The 11,034-nt window shown below is 37.0% G+C and overlaps 1 protein-coding gene across 1 annotated transcript in view; it reads right to left on the bottom strand.

Annotated features, from left to right (window-relative positions):
• The window catches only part of CCT6B (chaperonin containing TCP1 subunit 6B), a 39,489-nt gene that overhangs the window by 11,063 nt on the left and 17,392 nt on the right, over positions 1–11,034 (bottom strand). The window contains exons 5-9 of the mRNA XM_017534175.2: positions 4,437–4,547; positions 3,799–3,958; positions 1,791–1,873; positions 959–1,055; positions 516–663 (exon numbers count right to left, since the gene is read on the bottom strand). Of these exons, the coding sequence (XP_017389664.1) occupies positions 516–663; positions 959–1,055; positions 1,791–1,873; positions 3,799–3,958; positions 4,437–4,547 (599 nt within the window). The remainder of the gene's footprint in view (positions 1–515; positions 664–958; positions 1,056–1,790; positions 1,874–3,798; positions 3,959–4,436; positions 4,548–11,034) is intronic.

The raw sequence follows: 11,034 nt of genomic DNA, 5'->3' as shown, positions 1-11,034 counted from the left end.
GGCACAGTGGCTTATGCCTCTAATCCCAGCACTTTGGGAGGCGAAGGCAAGTGGATCGCTTCAGCCCAGGAATTCAGGACCAACCTTGGCAACGTGGTGAAACCTCATCTCTATCAAAAATACAAAAATTAGCCAGTTTCAAAACCTGGTCTCAAAACAAATAGATTAAGACTTAAAATTTAAAAGTAATATTAAAAAAAAAATTTTTTAAAGGCCAGGCATGGTGGTTCACACTTATAATTTCAGCACTTCAGTAGTCCAAGGAAGGCAGACTGCTTGAACGCAGGAGTTCAAGACCAGCCTGGCCAACATGGCGAAACCTCATCTCTACTAAAAATATAAAAAATTAGCCAGGTGTGGTTGTAGGCACCTGTAATCTCAGCTACTTGGGAGTATGAGAAAGGAGAATCACTTGAACCTGGGAAGCGGAGGTTGCAGTGGGCCAAGATCGCATCACTGCACTCCAGCCTGGGCAACAGAGCAAGACTCTTGTCATATCCATCACAAGAGCTTACCATCTTCAATGGCATTTTTGATAGCACGAAGTCCATCTCTTATGGCATCCTTGATTTGTGTGAGAGTATGCTTATTTGGTCCTTTAACCAACAAGGTGACAGAGCGAGGGTTAACACACTCCTCAATAAAAGTGAACTTTTCTTCACCCTAAAGGATGGCACAAAAATATTTAACTTTAATATTTAATGTCATTCTAAAATCAACACTTAATTTATACTAGAATGCAATCTTCATTTGAATTTTTCTTATCAAGCATAACTAAAGATACGTTTTACAGGAGTTAAGTTATATCTGAACTCTTAACATTTAGGTAAATAAATTGTAAAATCTGTTCTGTGAATTAGATCTGAAAACACAAAACATGAAATAAAAGATCAAGTAGTATTTTAAAAAAGAAAGGCTTAGTATTCACTTTATAACCACTATTCACAGAAATACTCACTAATGTGTACTCATATACAAGACCAGCATGTCCCAAGCAATCTACAGTGAGATCTTCAAAAGAATTCACAGCCATTCCACCACAAGCAAGAGAGAGTCTGAAATTACATATATGTCACCATAGCTCGATTATGGAAAACATAAATAATAATTTCTTAGAGGAGAAAAGATATGCAGAAGACTGTATTGTTACTGTATTGTACTGTTTGGGGTTTTGTTTTTAATTGACTAATAAAATTGTCTATATTTATCGAGGGCAACATGATAATTTTAAATATGTATATATTGTGGAATGGCTAAATCAAGCTAAGAATACAATACATTGTATATTCTTGGATGGGTTTGCAAAACATTTTTTAAAATAACAATATATTGTTATTAACTATAATTGCCATGTTGAACAATAGATCTCTTGAATTTATTCCTCCTAACTGAAATTTTGTATCCTTCCACCTACGTGTCTCAATGCCCCTCCCCTCCCACTGCCCCAGCCCCTGGTAACCACCATTCTACTATCTACTTCTATGAGTTCAACTTTTTTAGATTCCATATATAAAAGTGAGATCATGCTGTATTATGTTGTATTGTTTTGTTTTTAAAATCTGTTTTAAAAAGATAAAAACTTTCCTTATACTTCAACAAAGTTCTGCAGTAAGTTAACAACCTTGCTTTTTGATAGTTCAATTATTTATTTAAACTAAGAACAAAATTTGGATTTTTTATGCTACTCTTTTGTTCAACAACATTTACACATAAGCTAAAAGGAAAACACATGGGATAATTTCCATTTACTCTGTTAAAAAGTTAGGATATATAATTATCTACAAGCTTACCTTTCCATATTTCTTCTTTTTGCTCTGCGAAGAGCTACTATTCCATGTTTTGCAAGAGTATCTAAGGAAAATGGATCAATTCCCTATAATCAAGTTAACACAAAAATTATAAACATGTTTTAAACCAGTATTTCTCAAACCTTTCGGTCTCAGCACCATTTTATTTTCTTAAAAATTATTAAGTACCCAGAGAGTTTTTGTTTATGTAAGCTCAATCTATAATATTTATCATGTTATAAAAACTGAGAAATTTTAAAATATTTATTAATTCATTTATGTTAATATATACAATGTTTTAAATTAAAATTTACTATACTTTTGAAAGCAAAAATATATATAGTGAGCTAGTGGTGGCATTATTTTACACTTTTGCAAATCTCTTCAATGTCTATCTTCATAGAAAACAAATGGATTCTCATATCTGCTTCAGTATTCAGTTTGGAATGATATGTTATTTTGGTTTAAGTTTATGAAGAAAATCTGGCCCCACACAGACAAATACTGTAAAGGGAGTAATATTTTAATAAACTTTCAGACAACTATAGAAATTCTTCTTTGATACTATACCAAAACTCAACAAATAATAGCTTCTCAAAGGTTAGTTTCACTATGAAACCATAGCAATGAGCTTTTAATACTATCTCACATTAAAACACATTGGTGTAACTAGAACACTGAATGGATTACTTATCCATGTACGATTTTATAAAAATCATGCATTTTTAGTCATGTAGATAGTATTAGTTCACTGAGTTACGCAAAGTTCCCACATGTTGACACATTTCATGTATAATATGTTATGTTATACATGTGGAAACTTTGCCTCAAAGAACAAAAAGTCACATTTGTTCATATCACTACTATTATCAGGAAGGTCTTTTAAGTACTGGAAAGCTGTCAGGCTCACATGGCAGATACAAGTTTTCTGAAATTCTAATTTTTGCTTAAAAGTTCAAATGTTATTGACAACAAATACTGTCAGTTGTTTTAGGTGATAGGATTTCTTCATTCATTTTTGAGAAAAATCTACCAAATACCCATATCTAAATAACCATAGTTTGTCTGCCAGTCATTCTTTCAGATAAAAGTGGCATTCTATGAAAAAGTAGCTAGTTTAGCTTGCAATTCAAACAATTACACAAGTGCTTTCAAGACAACCAGCATATTTTGGTAAGCAATAGAAGTGCTTTGTGGTTCCTAGTTCCATAATCCCAACACTTTGGTAGGCCAAGGCAAGAGGATCACTTGAGGCCAGGAGTTTGAGACCAACCTGCACAATATGGCAATACCCTGCCTCTACAAAANAAAAAAAAAAAAAAAAAAAAAAAAAAAAAAAAAAAAAAAAAAAAAAAAAAAAAAAAAAAAAAAAAAAAAAACCTTAAAAATCAGCCAGGCATGGTGGCACATAGCTGTAGTCCTGGCTACTTGGGAGACTGAGGTGGAAAGATCACTTGAGCCGAGGAGATCAAGGTTGTAGTGAGCTATAAGTCTGCCACTGCACTCCAGCTTGGGTAACAGAGCAAGACCCTATCTTAAAAAAAAAAAAAAATGTTTTGCGCATGCCTCATATTTTGTCATACATAATAATAAAAGGACGCATATTTAAGAATCCAAATTTAATACAATTAATAAGTTTTACCACTTGATCAAGACATTCTTAAATGAAATGTGGCTCTCACAGCACCTAAAAAGAAAAGGAAACTAACTGCCTTTTTTTTCCACTGCAAGTGAGTAGTGGTGTGGCAGTAAGGAATGCAATAACTACTAGTATAGATTGGCGCTACTTCTTTGATTTGTACTAAGATGCCAGCATTTTTACAGATTGCTTTTGCAACATCATTGCAAATGTCAACACAATGTAAAAGGCATAATTATTATTATGAAAATAGTTTTTGACCTCACAGACTCTCTGAAAAAATCTTAGGAATTCCTAGGGGTCCACAAACCACACTTCAAGAAATGAGTAAGAACATTTACAAATAATTAAAATCTAAACTTTCTTTCTCACCTTTTGATTAATGACAACAAATCCTTTATTGGACTGAGCACAGACTTTGTCCTTCAGGTCTATTATTTTTTGTACTCTATCTTCAATAAATTTTCTTTCAGCTTTTACCAATTTCTCTTTCTCTTCTGCAGTCTTATAAAAGAAACCAGAGCTCACCTCTCTAAAAGATTAATAAAAGCAGCTAGTAAAGGCAGGAGGAAAAAGGAAAAAAGGTGGAAGTAGTCTACACCATACATCTGGAAGGAAAGAGAGATTTTTTGTTTTGTTTTGTTTTGTTTTTGAGACGGAGTCTCGCTCTGTTGCCAGGCTAGAGTGCAGTGGCATGATCCCAGCTCACTGCAACCTCTGCCTCCCAGGTTCAAAGGATTCTCCTGCCTCAGCTTCCTGAGTAGCTGGGACTACAGGTGCAAGCCACCACACCCAGCTAATTTTTTTTTTTTTTTTTCCTTAGTAGAGACAGAGTTTCACCATGTTGGCCAGGATGGTCTTGATCACTTGACCTTGTGACGCACCTGCCTCAGCCTCCCAAAGTGCTGACATTACAGGCGTAAGCCACTGCGCCTGGCCCCAGGAAGGAGATTTTAAAACACCTTTAGAAAAAAAAATTTCAAAAGTTGTAAAGAGAAAGTAACACGTACGTTTTTTCATATTCTAGTGAAACATTGCAAATAAGGATGAATGCATCTTCTACTCGCTTCTTCATGTCTGGATGACGAGCACCATGATCCAAAACTAATCCTCGGATCAACCTATTAAAAATATTAATGTTTCTTCTTTGAATATATACTCTAAAATTTGGTATAAAATTATAATTATACTCTTAAAATTATATCAATACTGCCAGGACACACATTGTTTCCTTGTAACAACTTTAACAGTTTTTGGTGTTTTTGTTTTTTGTTTTCAGATATGGGGGTCTCACTATGATGTCCAGGCTAGCCTCAAACTCCTGGGCTCAAGCAATCCTCCTGCCTCAGCCTCCCAAGTAGTTGGGACTGAAGGAGTGCACCACCTCACCCACCTCCTTGCACTGACTTTAAACTTAACATATCATTAGTAAAATTAGGAAAGAGAATCTACTTTAACATAGTGTGACTATGAAGTTGCAATAAAAAGTCAAGCCAGAATTATTTTCCAAGTTACATGATTCAAAAATATGACACAGCATATCACGTAATGAAAGATATGCATACAAATGAGTTTCTTAGGAACATTTATTCAAAATGATTATATGGAATAATGAAAAATTATTAACCTAAACGTCCAACAATAGGGTATTATTCAGCAAATAATGACCCAACCATTTGATGGTTATAAAAAGTATATATAATAACATGCAAAAAATTTATAGGGCTAGCTGATAAGCATCGAATGACAAATTCCATATAAAGCACGACTATAACTATTCTTTTTAAAAACAACAACTTGGCATTAAAAAGAAAAAAATGAGAGAAACCTAAGAGTAGTGTTATGCTTGGGTGGTAGGAATACAGATGATTTGGAAAGGAGGTATTTTTTTCCTGTTTTCCAGATACTCTTTCAAGAACAAAAATTTTTTTAACTTTATGAAATTAATTTACAAAACATTTAGGGGATGGACTTTCTACTTATGAATGCTTTATAACTAAGTTTTGTTATACATTTAAAAAATAATTTGTAGTAGTTCAACATAATTATAAGGAAGTTTTCAAAATTTTAATTTAACTGCATTGCTCCACCTCTTAATAGAATGTAAACATGTCTAGGAAGAAACAAACAAAAATACTCAATGTTCAACATTCCTCACTTTTCAAGCCTCCTTCACTTTTCTCCCTTCCCACTCTCGGCAAATGGCATTGTTTCTTTGAGAAAATAGAACCATTGTCCCAATATTACCTCTACTAATCCACTTGCACTTGAACCTGAACCTCCCACTACTATGAAATGAACTGTCCATGTTTCTCTCTATGGGTAACCCCTCTACTTATGTACTGGATTCCATTTCCCCTCTCTGTTCTTGCACTGTCCCTAATCCCCCATATCAGTACTTGCCTACAGGACGATCCTTACCAGCATACAATCTTGTGGTAACAATTCCTATCATTAATACAAAGAACCCTTCTCCCTCAGCCCCATTCCCATATTCCCTTCTAGCTACTGCCCATTTCTCTGTTCTCCTTTATAGCTAAATTTCTCTCAGTTACCATTCTCTCTTGAGCCCACCTTCAATACGACTTTTATTTCCACCTCTTTATTCAATCAGCTCTCATTAAAGCTGAAAAAGTAAATGTTTTTCAAATATAACAATCAACTCTCAGTTCACAGCAATGTACTCAAACTTTCAGCAGCATATGACACAGCTGATTACTGTCTCCTTGAAATACTTTCTTCTCTTGGCTTCTGGGGCACCACTCTCCCTTGGCTGTAATGCCTCACTGACTGCCCCCTTCTCAGTTCCTTTTGCTGAATCCGCCTCATCTTCTCAAACTCTAAACATCCAAGTTCCCAGGGCTCATGCTTTAAAATTCCTCTACTATGTTCACTTCCCAGATGGTCTCATTAACTCATGGCTTTAAGTCATCTATACACTAATGATTCTCAAATACATGCTTCTTGTGCAGACCTCTATTCTGAACTCCAGACACATCTCTCCAACTTATTACTCAACATCTCCACATGGATCCCTAATAGGCATCTCAAACATAACATTCTCCAAACTGAACTGTTGATTTATTTCCCCAAATCATCTTCTCCTAGTCTTCTCCATCCAAGAAACAGCACCTCCACTTTTCCTGCTGATCATGCAAAAGCCCAAGAGAGATCCCTGACTGCTCTGTTTCTGTCACGTCCTATGTTGAACCATCAACAAATCCTATTGCCCTTTCATTCTAAGTACACCCTAATCTAATAAACCATGTTCATTTCACACTTGTACTACACCAGCATTCCTAACTGGTGTCCAGTTTCTGCCCTTGCTCCTCTTTTACCTCCCAATCAGCCATTTTGTGTATATTCCTCACACAAAAAACACAGATAATCTTCTGAAATATAAATCAAGAATTTGTTATCCTCAGCAATGGTAGGCTAACTGGGATCAGTCCTACTATCAAAAACAACTAAACATGCTGGCTGAAAAGCAAAAAGCTTAGCAACATTGGAGAGCTATAAGATAGTAAATAATCACTAGGCCAAACTGAAATAAAACAGAAACTCCAAGAGGTAAGTAGAGAACTGCAGAATCTGTAGATTTTTTTTATCTTAAAGTCATTTGACAATCCAGGCAAATCTGAACTTTGGTTTCAATGTCTTCACAATGAGAAGAAAACAGAATCAAAAGCTCACCCAAGGTGGAGTGTCTTACAGGAGACCCTCTTCACATTAAGTTGGAACCACAACGGACTACATACTCAGGATTATCCAGAAGGAAGGGCTAGAAATAATCAGCCCTCACATGGACTTACAGTCAGAATTCATATCAAATGGATATTCCCAAAAACCTCAAGCTGTGAATTTAATTTAAAGTAGTCCCTAGGCTCCTTGAGGCAGCAAATGCAAATACTCTCTGCAGAAGGGCAATTTCATTCTAGGTCTCAAATTATTTCTACCAGTACTTTTTTCAAGTACAATGAATGGCACATATGGAAACAAAGCATGATGAGCATGAACCAGAAAATACAATAAATACCAGAAAGAGATGAGTCAAAACTTTAGATATTATAATTACCAAACATGAACTATATGTTTAAAGAAAGAAAAAAGGGCAAGTCTGGAAAGATCTGCAAGGAATAGAAAACCATAAAAAGTAATATGGCATATTTTAAAAAGAACCAAATAGAACTTCTATAAATAGTAAATAAGGACATCCACACATATACACACAGATATTACAAATTCAAGAAAAAAACAGAAAAACATCCATATGTCTAATAAAAGAATGTTAAAATGTTTATAGCAACACTATTAATAATGGTCAAAAATTGAAAACTACCTAAATGCCAATCAACAGTAGAATGAATAAACTGTGGTATACTAACACAAGAAAACACTAAATAGCAATGAGAATGACCAATCCACTAATCACACAAAAATACAAATGAGTCTCACAAACAATGTTAAGTGAAAAAAGTCAGAAACAAATCTACCTTATGATTCCACTTATACAAGTACAAAACAGGTAACAATCTATGCTGTAGAAACTCAGGTTACTCTAGAAGAAATACGGCTGAAGGGAGCAAAAGAGGGGCTTTTAAGGTACTAGTAGTTCTGTTTCTTGTAGAGTGATGATTACACAGATGTATCTGGAAAATTAATCAAGCCATATTGATAGTATAGGTGTACGTTTCAGTGTGTATTACACTTCATTAGAAAGTTTTTTTTAAAACCAAGGGATTGCTTTTAGAGTAGACATTGTTTAAAAGAAAATTAGGGAACAACAAAATAAATCACTAGAAATTATCCAGAAAGCAACACAAAAGACAACAAGACAAAAGGGACATAAAAGACAAAATTAAGAACATCAAGCAAACATTTAACTGGAGAAAGAGAAAAAGGGATGAACAAAAGAAATGTTTAAACCGATAATGGATAGAAATTTTCCAGAATCAGATAAACAATAACAATTCACAGACTCAAAAGCCGGAAAATGCCAACCAGAATAAACAAAAAGAAATCTATACCTAGCTACATCACAGTAAAAGTATAGAATACCAAAGACAAAGAGAAATATCCTAAAATCACCTAGGTAAATAAAGGACTCACAGCTTTAAAAGACTCATGGCTAATTTCTGTACAGCAATAATGAAGACTAGAAAACAATGGAACAATATCTTCAATCAGCTGAACGAAAGTAACTGCCAACCTATTATACACATGATGAAAGTATCAAAGAATAAAGATAAAATGCATTTTCAGGCAAAGAAAAACTGAAAGTACAACTCCAACAAATTATCACTAAGGAAAATCTATAGGATAAAATTTAGGCAGAATAAAAACATTCCCATGGAAGGCTGAGGTGCAAAAAGCTACACAGATGGCCAGGTGCAGTGGCTCACACATGCAATACCAGCACTTTGGGAGGCCAAGGCAGGCGGATCACTTGAGGTCAGGAGTTCGAGACCAGCCTGGCCAACATGGTGAACCCCCATCTCTACTAAAAATACAAAAATTACCTGGGCATGGTGGTGGTACACACCTGTAGTCCCAGCCACTAGCGAGGCTGAGGCAGGAGAATCTCTGGAACCTGGGAGGCAGAGGTTGCAGTCAGCCAAGATCACACCACTGTACTCCAGTCTAGGCAACAGAGGGAGACTCTGTCTCAAAAAACAAACAACAAATAGCTAAAAAGAGCAAATCAAGTTGGAAATATGAGGATAAATCTTTACCAACATTGCATGAAACATAATAATACTATCCTCCTTCTGAATAATATATTTGGGAGAAAGTAAATGGAGATATTATTCAGATGTGGGTAAAGATATTAAGTTTAAACCTCTATAAGTATAATGTAATTTCTTGATTAATCACAAAAAGAACAATGAAACTTGCAAACTAGTAGAGAAGGAAAATGAATCGATAAAAAATAATAAATTGAAAAGATAAAAGAAAAAAGAAAGAATAAGTGGGGAAGAGTAGAAAGTATAAAACAAGAAAATGGGAGGATCACTTGGGCCCAGGTGGTCAAGGCTGCAGTGAGCCATAACTGCACCACTGGCCTCCAGCCTGGGTGATAGAGAGAAAGAAAGAAAGAGAGAAAGAGAGAAGGAAGGAAGAAAGGAAGGAAGGGAGGGAGGGAAGGAATAAAAGGAAGGAAGGAGAGGGAGGGAAGGAAGGAAAGGAAGGAAGGAAGGAGGGAGGGAGGGAGGGAAGAAAGGGAGGAAAGAAGTGAAGAAGAAAAGAGAAAGGAAGGAAAAAAGGAAGGGAGGGAGGGGGGAGAGAGAGAGAGAGAGAGAAAGAAAAAGAAAGAAAGAAAGAAAGAAAGAGAGAGAGAGAGAGAGAAAGAAAGAAAGAAAGAAAGAGAGAGAGAAAGAAAGAAAGAAAGAAAGAAAGAGAAAGAAAGAAAGAAAAGAAAGAAAGAGAAAAGAAAGGAAAGGAAAGGAGAAAGAGAGGGAGGGAGGGAGGGAGGGAGGGAGGGAGGGAAGGAAGGAAGGAAGGAAGGAAAACAGGAAGGAAGGCAGGCTGGTACAACAGCTTTTAACATTTAAAGATTTTTTTTAATACAATTATCAATATCAGATAAATTATAGTTTTTAAAATATTACTAGAAAAAAGTCACTTCATATCAGTACAAAAGTTCAATGCACCAGGAAAATGTAACATTTAAAATCTGTATGCATCAGCAGGGGGGCGCCAAGATGGCCAAGGGAAGCCAGCACCGGAATGCAGCTCCCAGCAAATGAGATGCAGAGGACTAGAGGACTTCATGATTCCAAAAGAGGTACCGGGTTCATTTCTGTGGGACTGATAGGGCACTGAAATTAGGCCCAGGGAAGGAGCCACGGGGTAAGAGCCACCCAGGGGGGCAAATCAAGACGAGGAGTGGGGCACATCCCCACCTGAAACAGCTCAGAGGGTCGGGGGACTTAAGCCCCTCGCCGCTCCGTTTCAGATCCTGTGCTTACCTCATCCCTCCTGCAACCCACGGTCCACGAGAGCCCTGCCAAACAGTGGGGCGCCGTGGGTAGTAGTTGCAAATCCGCCAGGCACCGCAAGTTGTCGCCAGGACCTAGGCGGGAGTTTGGACTAACGCCAGCGGGATGGACCATCCCACAGAGGGAGGCAGAGTGGAAAGCAGGGAAACAGACCATAAGTCCTGGCAGGCTCCACCTCCATAGAACTCAAACTGAAGACCTCACTAGAGATCTTGGCAGCAAATACACCAGCTTGACCCCAACCAGGAAGATCCAGCTGGGGAAGGGAAGAGGCCACTGGGAAGGTGGAGCCAATCTCACCTGCAAACTCCAGGGAAGGACCACCTACCCAACAACCTAACTGAACCTGAGAGAGCCCAGCAATGCCCTCTACAGGCCAAAAAAGATGCAGCTCCAGCCTCAACAGAAAAAAAGTCCACTCAGCGACTCCTCCTGAAATCAACTTCAAAGATTAAACGGAGGCCGGGCGCGGTGGCTCACGCCTGTAATCCCAGCACTTTGGGAGGCCGAGGCGGGTGGATCACGAGGTCAAGAAATCAAGACCATCCTGGTCAACATGGTGAAACCCCGTCTCTACTAAAAATACAAAAAATTAGCTGGGCATGGTGGC

Source organism: Cebus imitator, unplaced genomic scaffold (assembly GCF_001604975.1).
Source record: "Cebus imitator isolate Cc_AM_T3 unplaced genomic scaffold, Cebus_imitator-1.0 Scaffold85, whole genome shotgun sequence".
In the NCBI taxonomy this organism is placed as follows: Eukaryota; Metazoa; Chordata; class Mammalia; order Primates; family Cebidae; genus Cebus; species Cebus imitator.
The sequence above is the reverse complement of the archived record's forward strand: the minus strand, read 5'-3'. Positions and strand labels throughout refer to the sequence as shown.